Here is a 14,661-nt window from a genome sequence, read left to right as displayed (position 1 = left end):
TGAGCTGGGCATGTACCAAGCCTTTCTAGAAAGCTGGAGGTAATAGTATCTTTCTCACAGGACAACTGGGAGTACTGAATGGCACTCGGCAGGTGTTGAATACAGTCTGAAAATTCAGTATATTCTGATAACGGTTTCCTTCCTGTCTCTGTCTTTGACTCCATCTCTGTCTCTATCTCTTCATGTACATTAGGCAAATGCTATACTTCTGAAATATATCCCTAGCCCTTATGTGTTTGTTTTTGAGGCAGGGTCTCGCTATATAGCCCAGACCAATGCTGAGCCCCGTGATCCTTCTGCCTCCAAGTGGCAGGACTGCAGGCAAGAGCCGCCATGCTGGCTCTAACAACCCTCTTTCTCATTAGCAATGCCCCTATGTGAGTCATACTTGTTGTTTCCTGGCTTAGTACCTGCTGTGACCCTGTGCCTTGAGGTATCTGCCTGTCCAGCAAGGTTTCATTCCCCACAACTGGCAAGCACCAGACGTATAAATCAGATAATTATACTGATCTGTACAGGCTACCTGACATACAGTAGATTTGCTCTGAAAACTAAAAAAGGGAACCTGCCCTTATCGGGACCTTGGAGCAACCCCTTCCCTCATCACCACGGAGGAAACGTGACCATCAGGGCCACGTCCTAACTTGAGCCATGACTTATCTATTTCAGTGACTTCCATCGCAGACCCCAAACCCTTTCCGTCCTCTGGATCATTCCCAGGCAGTCTTCAGCCGGCCTCTATAGACCGTCACTTCTGTCCCCTCTGTGGCAGAACAGTGGCTTCTCCTTGCCTCGTCTCCTTCTCCTTCCTTCGCTCACTCTCACGGCATACCTGCCATCACGCTCACCACCCAGTGCTAAGCACTTTCTTTTCTGAGTGACTGAACAAGTGGAGCCGCTAAGGTCTACTTGGGGGCAGCCATGACAGGCAGCCTTGAATGGTGCTGGAAGAGTTAAGCTCTCGGCCACAGTGATGGCTCATACTTGGAATCTTAGCACTTATAAAACTGAGGCAGGTTGAGGGCACAGGAGGCAGGGGACAGATGATACTTATAAAACGACTGCAAGTTGAGACTATCTTGGGCTACAGGATGAGACCATTCTCATTGACTGACTAACTGAGCAAATAGAGGAATGAATGATGAGCAAATGGAGGGATGGATGGATGGATGGATGGATGGATAGATGGATGGATGGATGGATGGATGGGTAGGTGGGTGGATGGATGGATGAATAAACTAGTTGAAACAGCACAAGCAGTGTGAGTCTTCCCATTAATTATTTATTTCTGCATAACAATCAGCCCTACATAGTAGATCCTTCAGAGTAAACACTGCTTAGCTGGGTGACTCTGACTTGGCATTTCCCATGAGGCCAGGGCTGCAGTCACATGTGACGTTGGTCTCCTGCATAGTGGCTCCCTCACACAGCTGCCATTAGTATGGTTGGTTGGCAGAAGGCCTCAGTTTCTTGCCTCCTTATGACTTCTCCTCAGGGCTACCTGAGGTGGCTGTCTCCTCCCAGATGAACCTGAGTGAGCATAAGGGAGAAGCAGCCATGCCCTTTCATGCCCCAGCCTCAGAAACCATACCCTGATGCCACTTTGTAATATCCTCTTGGTTGGAAGTGAGTCACTCAATCCGGTCTACATTCAAAGGCAGTCAGATCCCATATCTTAAAGAAAGGCATATCAATGAATAGGTAAGCATATTTTCAAATTACGATATTGGACCCCCTTCTCTGGGGTTCAGGTGACCAGCTCATCTCTCTCTTCACTGTTCTTTCACACTTAGTAACCCCCTGCAGCCTTCCTGGAGTGGTCACCTCATTCTCTTCCATTCTCTGGCTCCCAAGGATACTCTGAGGCTGAGTGAGAAAGGACATCCTGCTTCCAAATGTGGAGCTAGCCCTCTTAGGACCACTGACTTCTTTCCTCTCTTCCAGTTACACATAGCTGGGGCCAATGGATACCTGCGGGCAGCTGAACTCCTCCTGGACCATGGAGTGCGTGTGGACGTGAAAGACTGGGATGGCTGGGAGCCGCTGCACGCAGCAGCCTTCTGGGGACAGGTACTTCCGACTCACTGTAGAGTAGCCAGGCACAAGTGAGTCCTTTGGGCTGGCAATGGGTGCAAGAAAGCAAGAAGCCACCTAAGGCGCTGGTCACAGTTAGGCTCCTGCTCACAGGAGATGAGAAGGCCCAGGGGTTGCAAATACATTGGCCAGTCGTATCCTAACAGGATGAGAGTCAAACTTGTCCAGTAGAAAATCCCCCCATGCTTCTGCTGTGCACGGTGTCTCTAGTGTGTTTTCTTAGATGCCTTTGCAGCCTGTGTGCACTCATAGACACCCAACAGCTGTGGACTTACTACAACTGACTCCTCCTCCTGCTTCTCCTCTTTGTAGTAACCCAGGCAGGCAGGCAGGAAGGAGGCACCAAACCCATAACATCTGACAGGGCTCTCTCATGGCTCCAGGGTACCGGGTTTTCCCTTCGCAATCACCTTTCCTCCACCATTCTTTGGGTCCCATCCTAAGAGGTCATGAGTATTCTCTACAACTCGTAGGCTTCCTGGGTCCTGGATCTGGGGAACATGAACTTCTTCCCTGTGTTGCAGATGCCAATGGCAGAGCTGTTGGTGTCCCATGGAGCTAGTCTCAGTGCCAGGACATCCATGGATGAGATGCCAATAGGTAAGACAGCTTCATACTTTGTATGTTCATACTCACATACTCATCAGGTTTTTTTTTTTATGGTGAGTAGATGGATGATGGAACATATGGTTGTATACTGAAGGTAAGTAGGTACATAGGGATAGACAGACAGACAGATGGGTAGATGACTGGGTAGATGGATGAGTAGGGTAGACAGGTCATGTGACATGGGCTATAATGAAGGATGAACGTGTAGGTGGATGGATAGTTAAGTAGATAGGTGGGCTGGGGATGAGCCTATGGACCGATGACCCGGTTAGCCAGTAGGTGGACAGGTCGATACAGAGGTTAGGTGCGTTGACTAGTGGGGCTAAAGGGGATTTCTCAGCATCATTACTTCATTTCCTGCTTGAGGGATCTGCTTGTTACCCTCAAAGCTCATATCAGGGAGACTTGATGACTCTCCCAGAGACCATCAGGGCTACATGTCCTAGTTTGTTTTTCTGTTGCTATGATAAACTCACTCACCAAAAGCAACCTGGGAAGGAAAAGGTTTACTTGGCTTACACTTCCTCATCCCAGTCCATCACTGAGGAAACCCGAGGCAGGAGCTCAAGGAGAGGCCATGGAGGAATGAGTGCTGCTTACTGGCTTGCTCCTATGGCTTGTTCTCCCTGCTTTGTTATATAACCCAGGCCCACATGCCCAGGGGTGGCACGGCCCCTCCCACACCAATAATTATCAAGAAAATGCCCACACACTTGTGCTCAGGACAGTCTGATGGAGCAGCCCCTCGGTTGAGATTCCCTCTTCCGGAACATTGCCTAGGTTTGTGTCAAGTTGACAAAACCTCCCAGCATGATGTGAATCCTTTAGCTGGGAATTTCAAGAGTTGGGGCCCAGGTCTTCCATCCCCACACTTCTCTAAGGAAATAAGTGGGGGTTGCTTTCTCCCGTCCCTCTGTGCCCCCAGAAAATCCTCAGAGCTTCCGGTGGGTTTGCAAGGTGGCTCCTATGGTACGGAGTTGCCTTCTGCAACTGACCCTTGCACTCTTTCAGATCTGTGTGAGGAGGAGGAGTTCAAGGTTCTGCTGTTGGAGCTTAAACACAAGCACGACGTGATCATGAAGTCCCAGCTGAGGCACAAATCGTCCCTGAGCCGGAGGACATCCAGTGCAGGCAGCCGTGGGTGAGTGGTACAAGGCAGCCAAGGGCCCCTTCCGGTGCCTCCCTGTGGCTCCTGGACACAGTTTCCCAGGAAACCTCCTCTTTCTCCCTCAGGAAGGTGGTGCGTCGAGCCAGCCTATCAGACAGAACCAACCTGTACCGCAAAGAGTATGAGGGAGAGGCCATCTTGTGGCAACAGCGGAGTGCAGCCGAGGACCAGCGCACTTCCACCTACAATGGAGACATCAGGGAGACCAGGACAGACCAGGAGAACAAGGACCCGGTGAGGGACCTCCTGCCTGCCTCCGTGTCAGCCTGCTATCTTGGGAAGAGGACAGGGCCCATCCTTATCTGAGAGCCACTGAGGGGCGATAGCTGGGCAGTGTGCTTCAACAGCTGGCTCCTGTCTAGTGGTCATGGTTAATGGTGGGCAAGAGGAGACCAGGTGTATTAGTCAGAGCTAGACCTTTTTTCATGAGAGGGCTTCATAAGTGGCAGGGACCGAGTGACTGCCCTAGGCCTGCTTTCTCCCTAATAGACTTGGTTCTGAAGTTCCCCCTCCCCCAAGAAAGGCTTAGCAGGACAGTTACCCTAGCAGCTAAGGGTTAGAACCTTCTTTTGTGGGGACATCTGGTTGAAGGAGGTGTTCTGGAAAATGTGGGAGGGCTCTGTGACGGTCTCTGAGGAGCTGCTCCCGCAGCAGCCAGTGGTCCTGGGTTCTCGGCGTTCTCGGAAGATGCTGTGTGATCTTCCTCTTCAGCTGTGGTATCATAGGTCAAGCTGGGGGCTTAAAATGGTGGACACGCATGTGTCTGAAGTCTAGACGTGTAAAATGAAGATGCTGACAGGGCTGGTTACTCTCTGTGCTTCTAAAGGGGAGGTCTGTGCCAGCTTCTGGTGGTGGCTCGGGCGTCCCTTCGCTTTTAGCATGGCTTTGATCTCTGCCTCTGTCTTCACAAGCCTTCTTCTTACTTGTGTCTGTGTGCACCTCTGCTTCCTTTTTGTTTAAAACATATTTGTGTGGATAGTGTATTTACAGGTATGTGCATATACATATGGATCGCCTGTGCATGTGGAGGCCAGATAGCCCTCAGTCACTCTCCACGGTCTCTTTTGAGACTGGGTCTCTCAGTGGCCAGCTAGACTGGCTGGCCAGTGAGCTCCAGAGGTCCGCTGATTTCTGCTCACTCTGCTTTAGGGTTGCAGACATGAATGGCCACACTCAGCTTTTTCAGTGATGCCAGGAGTCCAAACTCAGGTCTTACTCAACTCATGTGGCAAGCTTTTTACCAACCTACCCATCTTCTTGGCCTCTTTGTTTTCTTGTAAGAACAGGCGTCAGATCGGCCCCCGTCCCAGTCTCATATCATCTCATAATAGTTTTTTTTTTTCGAGCCAACTAATTGTACTTGTTCCTTGCTAGCGTTTGAAGCGCTCCTCGGTGACCCCTTTGCTCTGATTCTCTTCCATAGTCCCTAACGACAACATAACTACTTAACAAGGGCCAACCAGCTCACGGCGCTTCCCTTGTGGATCAGTTTTGCCTAGGCTTGCCCATTCCTCTAGTTTCTTCTTGTCACCAGCCTTAATTAGGTTGATTTGGTGCTCGGCACAAGTACCAAAACATGCTTCCATGGGTAAGTGCATCGCAGATGGGTGTAGGCACACAAAGATGGACTTGGGCACTCGTCCAAGGCTCTAGCAGCTTCCTGAATTCCACGGGTTGGGCTATTGTGGGTGAGAGGGAGGGGTCTTCAGCACCTTGAGTGTTGACCTCTATTCCACCTCCAGCCAAGAACTTCTTCCTGGTGATGGGTTAGGGGTGAGGCCGAATCTTGAACTCACAAAGCATCCCCCTCCCCCAGCAGCAGCAGGGAAGGAGCCCTTGCCTTAATTTAGTGACTGTTGCAAAGGGAATCACTGGACTCAGGCGCCGAGTATGTACTACTTTTTTCTCTCAACAACAGACCTTGAGATGTGAAGCAGTTTTATGTTTATAGAGAATTAAGTGGAGTGCTTTGGGAGATGTCAAGTGTTTGCCATGCAAACAGGAGGACATGACTGTGGATCCCTAGCACATTCATTGGAAAAAAAAAAAGAAGCAAACCAGGTGTGGTGGTACATATCTTTGACCCCAGCACTAAGAAGGAAAGTAGAGACAGGTGGATCTCAGTGAGTGCAAGGCCAGCCTGGTCTATATAGTGAGTTACAGGACAGCCGTGGTGAAACCCTGTCTCAAAAAAAAAAAAAAAAAGTCAGACTCAATGGTATACACATCTATAATATAATAAGAGATAGGAGAACCCCTGGGGCTTTACACAACACACACACACTTGCTGTCGTGCACACATGCACATACGCACAGGTGCACATACATGCACACACACGCACAGGTACATGCATGTGCACCTACACATACCAAACACATATGCACCCACACATATACACACACACATGCACAGCTGCACATACATGCACACACACACGCACGGGCACATGCACATGCACCTACACATACCAAGCACACATACACACACAAACTTAAATAGGTGGAAAATTGCCCTCAGATTCTATTTCATTCCCATTTGCACTTGTGTACTGCATGTGCTGTTGCAGCTGAGCCAGGACTGACATACACATCACATCCAACTTCACCCTGTGTTGCACCATCTGTGCACTCCACCTTTATAGTATCATGCAGCATGCTTTTGCTGTCCCACCTGAGCCCATTCGTGACAGCACATGCAGTACACAGGTGCAAATGGTAATGAAATAGAACTTGAGGACAACTTTTGGTTCCTTAGATTTTTTTGGGGGGGGGGGGACAGGGTTGTCTGTATAGCGTTGGCTGTCCTAGACCAGGCTGGCCTCGAACTCACAGAGATGCGCCTGCCTCTGCCTCCCCAAGAGCAGAGATTATAGTTGTGTACCACTGTGCCCGGCCCAAGGGCAACTTTCTACCTATTTAATTGTGCATGGTGCATGTGGTGTGTGTGTCTGTGTGTCTGTGTGTGTGTGCGCGCACGCGCACATGCATGCATGTGTGCATGTGCATGTGTGTGTGTAATGACCTTATGCTTCCAGAATTTTGCCAGAAGGTCATGTAGTTGGCACTATTTAATCTGTAGTCTTTTAATGTGGCATTACTTGCAGTTGTTCAGTTGTTGCCCAGTGTTCATGGGGGCTTGATTTCAGGACCTAGCTTCCCTCAGACACCAAACTGCAGATGCTCAAGTCCCTGTGTAAAATGAGGCCATGTCTACATATAGTCTACACACATTTTCCTGTTGCTTTTTAACAGACTTGTATCACCTAGTGCCATGGGAAGGCTGAGAAGGAAGGAAGTCTATTCATAGAATCAGTTCTCTGTGTGAAATTCTCTCTCTCTCTCTCTCTCTCTCTCTCTCTCTCTCTCTGTGTGTGTGTGTGTGTGTGTGTGTGTGTGTGTGTACAGGGCTTTGCTCTGTCACACAAGACTTCATCCCATGATCCTCCTGCCTTAGCTTTCTAAGTGCTGGGATTACAGGTGTGGGCCACCATGCCTGAGCTGCCTTTCCAATCCTTCAAATTGATTCTTTCATATTTGGGAAATTATTCTCTTGTCTTATGTGTCACGAATGATTTCCCAGGTTTTTTTTTTTAATATGTGTCTCATGATTTTTGTTCACAGTGACTTTGCAGTTGCATCTTTGCTAGTGTCCACTGTTTCTGCTTGCTGTTATAGTTTCTTGTTATGTGCTTGCTGTTTTAGCTCCTTTTCAAGCTCTTATTATCCAGAGACCATTGAAGTGTGTAGGTGTGAGGCTCTCTATCAGGTGAAGTTGAGATGTGCTGGAAATAAAGGGGAAGGGTTCCAAGTGACTCGGCGGCGGTGGTGGTGGGGTGATAATAAAATTGGCTTACATAAAAAGGGAATTGGTTGGCTCAGCTAACTGGAAAGGTCTGGGCCTAGCGGGAACTGAGAGTTCAGAATACACCATGAAGTCAGTTTGCCTGTGTCCAGTCTTCCTTGATGCCAGCCCTTCTGTGTCTCTCTGTCTCTGTGTCTGTGTCTGTCTGTCTGTCTGTCTGTCTGTCTGTCTGTCTGTCTGTCTGTCTCTCTCTCTCTCTCTCTCTCTCTCTCTCTCTCTCTCTCTCTCTCTCTCTCTCATTTTTCGAGACAGGGTTTCTCTGGGTAGCCTTGCCTGTTCTGGAGTCACTTTGTAGACCAGGCTGGCCTCGAACTCACAGCGATCTGCTTGCCTCTGCCTCCCCGAGTGCTGGGATTAAAGGCGTGCGCCACCATGCCCGGCTCCAGCTTCTCTTACAAGCCGAGAAAGCACCTTGGACCCTGCTTCCCACGGCTTACAGCATCTTTACCAATTGCAGTTCTTTCGGAAACATCCTCCCAGTTGCTCTAGCAACAGTCTCCACATTGAGGTTCACTGATCCCATTTCTACTAGCTCGTCCCAGGACATCAGCAATAAAATATGCTCATTAGCCATGGCTGGAGTCACACTTCAGGCCTGGGGTCGGAGTGGACATTGGTCTGCCCTACCAGAACATAGGCCTGGATGCCCCAAAGCTACATGGGGGTAAAGTAACAGATGGAGGATGGGGTTCAGCACTCAAGTCCCTCAGTAAGGAGGTGCGGGTGACTGGTGGGTACAGATGCTGTCGCTGAGAGGAGATTACTGATGCTGTCCTCCCCTCCCTCAGAACCCTAGGCTGGAGAAGCCCGTGCTGCTCTCAGAATTCTCTACCAAGATCTCACGGGGAGAAGTGGATGGGCCTGTGGAGAATGGCCTCCGGGCGCCTGTCAGCACCTACCAGTACGCGCTGGCCAACGGAGACATATGGAAGATGCACGAGATGCCTGATTACAGCTTGGCCTACGGCAACCCCGGGGTGGCCGATGTCCCCCCACCCTGGGGTGGCTTCAAGGAGCAGAGCCCCCAGACGCTCCTGGAGCTGAAGAGGCAGAGGGCCGCAGCCAAGCTGCTCAGCCATCCATTTTTAAGCACGCATCTGGGCAGCAGCGTGGCCAGGTCAGGGGAGAGCAGCAGTGAAGGCAAGGCCCCTTTGATCGGAGGCAGAACTTCCCCCTACAGCAGCAACGGGACCTCGGTGTATTACACGGTCACCAGCGGGGACCCCCCGCTCTTGAAGTTCAAGGCCCCCATGGAGGAGATGGAGGAGAAGGTCCACGGCTGCTGCCGGATCTCCTAGTGTCTGTGAGCTGGAAGAGATGACTGCCTCAGAGAGAGGCCCCTGGAATCCATGCCAGTCCAACAGCCCTGGCTGGGGAGGTGTCAGAGGGCAGCCGGGGAGAGGTGGGATCTGCTTTCCAGAGGAATGTTGACCTCACCTCATGCCTGGCTGCCCATAGCATTTCTGCTCCCCTCTGTGCTGCTTTCTTGCCTCCAAGCCTGCATCCAAAGCATAGCAGCCCCGATTAACTCTGCAATCTGATTCGGGGAGGGTGGGCCTGAGAATCTCAGTTCTGTACTTGGTAAAGGCTTCTTCAGACCAGGGCTAACACACTCAGCCCTTCACACACACACACACACACACACACACCACATACATGCAGACCACACACACACACACACACACACCACATACATGCAGACCACACACACACACACACACACACACACACACACACACACACACACACACACCACATACATGCAGACCAGGCTGAGAATGTGTGGGTTATTTCCAGAGTCTTGGCATCACTGCCAATTGGCTTCCACACTGGGGAGAGGCCTGCTCAGCCGAGACCCACAGTTCTGCTTAGAATCATACCAGGCTGGGTCATCATCCACACTTAGCAGGGACAGAAAGTCCTCTGTGCTAGGGGGAGCCGGGGATCAATATGGTTGAGATCAGTGGGCCCAGGCCTGCTCCCCACAGCCTGCCTGAGAGCCCCTCTCGTGCACATGTCAGTAGGAAGGTGGATGAGTGTTCAAGGGTGGAGCTGGAAAGCCGGGCCATCCACTCTTAGAAGAAACCAAATCTTGTTTTGGTCTTCCATGGAAGCACCAGAGTTGGACAGGGTGCAACACATTGGTATTCTCCAGACTGCATTTGGTTAAAGCATTCTTTGAGGCTGCAACATTCCAGGTGGGAGGTAACTGAATTTGCCTTTTCCCAAGATAGCGTCACAGTTAGGGTTTTATTGTCTGGTGTTTGAAAAATGAATTTCATCAGGGGCTTCTGTGAGGGGCCTCCCAGGGGAAGGGTGAGTGCATTGCTGGGAAGACCCTGGCTAACAGTGATATAACACAGCGTCCTAGCTGATCTTTGTGGTTTTCAGGCTGTTTGGGTCCAGCCCAACTCAGCCTGCCCTACTCACGCTGAGCAGTTGAGGCTTGCCTGCACCCTCACCCTCCTGCTTTACACAGTTGAGTATGCAGAGTGAAAGCTCAGCCACACACCCATCTAAGCTTTGCCTTTTCTGTAATGTGATGTCAGACATGTTTGCCAAGCGTCATTTGTCGGCTCCTGCCAGGAGGGTCTCAAAGTTCTCAGCCTGCTCTTACTGGAGTGGTAGGGCCCAAAGCTGCAAACTGAGGTGCCCGTGGCCACGGTGGCATCGCTGGAGTTGGCTCTCGCTCCAGCTGTACAGCTTTGCTGCCCTAGTCTTCCTGATGCTGGAGAAGGAAGCCCATACCACATTCCCATCACAATCTACCACCCCCCCCAATTGAAACTGTACCCCATACCCTGGGTGCAGCGCACTGGTGGGACTAGCGAGCTACAAGTTTGTCCCTTGCTTTGTGCTCCTCTTGTTTGTCCTCAAACTACCTCTTAGAGCCCTGAGAGGGTCCCTAAGCCTAGATTTGGATGTAGGGTACAGATACCCACTTCTTCATGACCCCTGGTGCCGCTCCCTTAGTAGTTAGTCTCGCCGTTTATCGGTCTCTGTTCCTACTATGGCCTTGGGGACCTCAGTAGACTAGAGATGAGTGACGACCTAACTAGGTGGGGGCAGATGCTTAATCAGGACCAGGAGTGTGGCCCAGAGAGCACCCTGGAGGCTGATGGATGCAGAAGGAGATGCACAACATTAGGTCATCCCTACCCCAACTCCAGAACAAATGTAATCTGGCATGGTGGGGGGAAGGGCATCACAGGAGACCAAAGATGGTTTCTTGCATCCCTGGGGCCTCAGCTAGGCTCTGCAGCCCATGGCTGAAAGAGGAGACGATCAAAACATATACCTGTGGCTTTCAACTGTTGCTTAGCTCTGCCAGACACTGAAATGCCTCTTGAGATGACTTTAGCCACAAGGTGGGCGGTGCCCAGGCAGCCAGCCACATATTCCCAGGAGTCAACTGCCTGGGGTTTCTGAGCTCTTTGCTCAGGGCCCAGAGAGCGAAGGCATTGGTTGCCCTCTCTGAGCCATACAGGCCGTTCCTCCTCCACCCCCCCCCACCCCCCACCCCCAGCACTTCTTCCTGCTTCCTGGGCCATTCCTCTTTACCTAAGGGATGGAAAACTCAGCTGCCTCCTGCATGGGAGCTAGCCTCAGACAGCATGGATTCATGGGCTTTTGTTCATGTTTTCCACCAGGGATAAACAAATGTTCCCTGTTTGGGTTCCAAGTCCCCGGGGCACTTTCCCTGTGACTCTTTGGAATATTGAGAGCCACAATGAGGAATAACTTCCAGCGCAGGAGCCAGGGCCACCTACTCATCCACTTTGTGTGACCTATTGAGATGCTGAGCCACACCAGAACCAATGTTGGTTTCTGCAGATAATGAGCCAGCCAGGCAGAGAGGACTTTGATTCCTTGAGGACCGCAAGCATCTTCAGACTCATCCATTATTCTGATTAGAGTGCCCGCATCTCAGACCAATGCTCCTGTGCTTTACAGTTCCTGCAGTTCTTAACAGTGTGGATCTCTTTAGCTGGGGTCCAGCTTTCCGGCCACACCTAGATAATATTTGCCACTAAGTGCAGATACTAGATCTTGGGCCCCAGGCAGACACCACACCAGTCCATCCAGAGCCTTCAAGCCAGCATCCCTGGAGAACATGGCCAGTGCCTGGGAGATTCAGAAGTCTGCAATTTGCTGCCAAATGCATCCCTAACATTTACAGTCCTCTCCTGCTCACTTTTGTTCATGCATGGTTATCATACAGTCTTCTACCTACCCCACCAATGGACATTGGGAGGGTGAACTCTTCCACTTCGTATCAAATGTTTCCCTGGGTGTCAGCCTGCCTCTCTCCCTGGAAGGTGTGGATCCAGGGGCAAGAGGGGAAGCCTGGCAGGGTTGACCAGATGCCTCGCTCCTACCAGGCTCCTGTGTCTTGGTAGCAATTCTTGGCAAACTGAAGACATCTATTTCCAAACCAAGTGCCCTGCAGTTCCCTGTGAGCTGTGGTCCTTGGACCCAGTGTTTGCTTTCCAAACAATTAGAAATTGGTAGCTCTCACCAGATTGTCAATTTCTGGCCAGTAGCTCAGGGAATTGGAATGAACCCTAAACCCAGGTCTACTGAAGACTTCGGGGATATAATTCTTTACCAAGTGTGCATCATTAATGAAGCTTCTCTGCACTGTTTGATCAACTTTTAGATGCTTGGAAAGGTTGCCTTTGTGTGGCCCCTCAACCAGGTGTAGCGGGGTACACCTTGAATCCCAGTACTAGGGAAGCAGAGGCAGGTGGTGCATTTCTGAGTTCAAGGCCAGCCTGGTCTACAGAGTGTGTTCCAGGCTAGCCAGGACTATCCAGAGAAACCCTGTCTCAAAACACAAAACAAACAAAACGAAAAACCATGGCCTCTGGGTTGGCGTACCACAGCCTAGCTTTGTAACAATGTGAGACTCTTGCTTCATAGTGTCTGATGCTCTTTGATCCTGGGCTTTCCCTATTTCCTCGTCCCAAAGCAAGATACTGGGATGCTTTCCAGAGGGACCATCCTTCCATGATATCAGAAGGACTGTCTGAACACTCGCTATTTGTAGCCTGATGATATAGCCTCCCCTTCTCCAGGGCACAGAAAAGCCAAGGGTCACATGGCCAAGGGGACAACTCCACTGAAGTGACCCACCCACTTTGCTAGAAAGCCCTAGACCTCTCCCTCCACAGGAGTCCCTTGGTGGCCAGATGGCCTGCTTCTTGTGGGCACTTCAAGTGTCACTTCAAGTGCGGGGCCTGGCTCTGCACACCCAGGAAAAGTCTGCAGACACCCAGCCCTCCGCAATAATTCACCAGACCAGAAGCCACTGATGTACAGAGAACACTTAAGGAAAAAAAAATGTATTTTATGTGAAAAAAAAGTTAAAACTCTGTATACTGTATCAGCAGCTTTGTGTAAAAATGGCAATCAAAAGAGTCTAATATATTTAAAACTTTTTTAAAAAAAAATTCTCATGGATCTTTGATATTGTACTGAAGTAGCTCCATGCCTCCAAGATGGGGTCTGACCATATCCCCAAGGGGCCTTGCGCCCCTGGAGTTACTTCCAGCTGCCAAGGCCTGTGACGGAATTCGCTGTTATGGATTTTTAATTAAGATTATTAAATTCCTTTTAATAACACCTGTTGGTCTGATTGGTTATTACCATGCACTCACCTGGAGGCTCCCAGACCTGCCTGCACCCGGAAGGCTCTCGCAGGAGGTCCCCAAAGCAGGATGAGCTTTGGGGATCCATAGGTGGACCTGAAGGGGGTTTTAGACTGGGATATAGTGAAAACTTATGAATGCAAGGAAAGATGGCTGCTTAGTGTCGGGCTTTATTCTGTCAGATACTCCTCTTTGAAGTGACACGATGCTCTACAGCAGCATTTATTTTACAGTTTGACATGTTTATATGTTACCGCGGTGTCCCCCTCTTCTGTTCCATACTTGAACACACACTGGCTTGTCTTGGGACTTCCCATGACTCTTCTGAGCTTAAAGTGGAGAACAGTACTCCACCTCGCTCGACAGGACTGTAGGTAAAGACCTGGTTAGTCTCACTTTTAAGCCAGGAAGTAGAGGCATAGAGTGGTTGTACAGCCCAAGGCCATGGCCCTTGTCCTTATTACATGCAAGAACTGGTGCCTTGGGAGAGGAAGTATATTGGATGCCAGAGTGGGGACACACTGAAGCTCCTGCCTTTGGGGTTTGAATAACTCCCCCAGTAGACTGGGACCAAGTGAGGATGGAGAGGGAGAGGCATCCTAACAGCACTACTCATTTGTTTTAAGTTCACCGAGGAGGTGGCAGGGGGTTAGGAAGTCAAGGTCATCCTAGGCTACACAGTGAGTTTGAGATCAGTCTAGGCTACATGGAATACAGTCTAAAAAGACAAAGATCAGCCCGGGCGTGGTGGCGCACATCCTTAATCCTAGCACTTGGGAGACAGAGGCAAGCCGATCGCTGTGAGTTCGAGGCCAGCCTGGTCTACAAAGTGAGTCCAGGACAGCCATGGCTACACAGAAAAGCCCTGTCTCAAAAAAAAATCACATTTTGTTGTGCTTTATGGAGGTGCCTATGCTTTATTGGCACAGAGTTTTCTGCTGGCACAGAGGTTCTAGTACAGCACTTGTAGCATGAAGCTGCTTAGAGAGGGTTGAGGAAAGAACTACAGGAAAACTGAAGACACCAAGTACAGGCCACTTTTTTTTTTTTGAGGTTCTAGGCTATGGAAGTGAAGAGGTGTGAGGGAACAGCTCTAGAGGAATCCACAGCCAAGACGTGGTTATTTTAAGATGGACAATAGTAGGGACTGGAGAGATGGCTCGGTGGTTAGGAGTGTATGTTCCTTTTGCAGAGGACCTAAGATGTCTTCCCAACACCCACGTTGTGTGGCTCACAAACACACGAAAACCCAGCTCTGGGTGGGGAGGGGATTTGAT

General features: G+C 50.3%; 1 protein-coding gene across 3 annotated transcripts in view; it reads left to right on the top strand.

The window, feature by feature from the left end:
• The window catches only part of PPP1R16B (protein phosphatase 1 regulatory subunit 16B), a 92,680-nt gene extending 83,258 nt beyond the window's left edge, over positions 1-9,422 (top strand). For 2 of the 3 annotated variants that reach the window (XM_084777224.1, XM_084777225.1), the window contains exons 7-11: positions 1,945-2,070; positions 2,619-2,694; positions 3,715-3,844; positions 3,937-4,105; positions 8,522-9,422. In XM_084777224.1, coding sequence (XP_084633350.1) covers positions 1,945-2,070; positions 2,619-2,694; positions 3,715-3,844; positions 3,937-4,105; positions 8,522-9,031 — 1,011 coding nt within the window. In that variant the 3' untranslated portion in view covers positions 9,032-9,422. The remainder of the gene's footprint in view (positions 1-1,944; positions 2,071-2,618; positions 2,695-3,714; positions 3,845-3,936; positions 4,106-8,521) is intronic. The other variant, XM_084777226.1, reaches the window with a different exon arrangement.
• The last annotated feature ends 5,239 nt before the right edge of the window (positions 9,423-14,661 follow it).

Source organism: Acomys minous (assembly GCF_964271855.1).
Source record: "Acomys minous genome assembly, chromosome: 3".
Taxonomy (NCBI): Eukaryota; Metazoa; Chordata; class Mammalia; order Rodentia; family Muridae; genus Acomys; species Acomys minous.
Note: the sequence above shows the minus strand (reverse complement) of the source record. Positions and strands in the feature narration are given on the sequence as shown.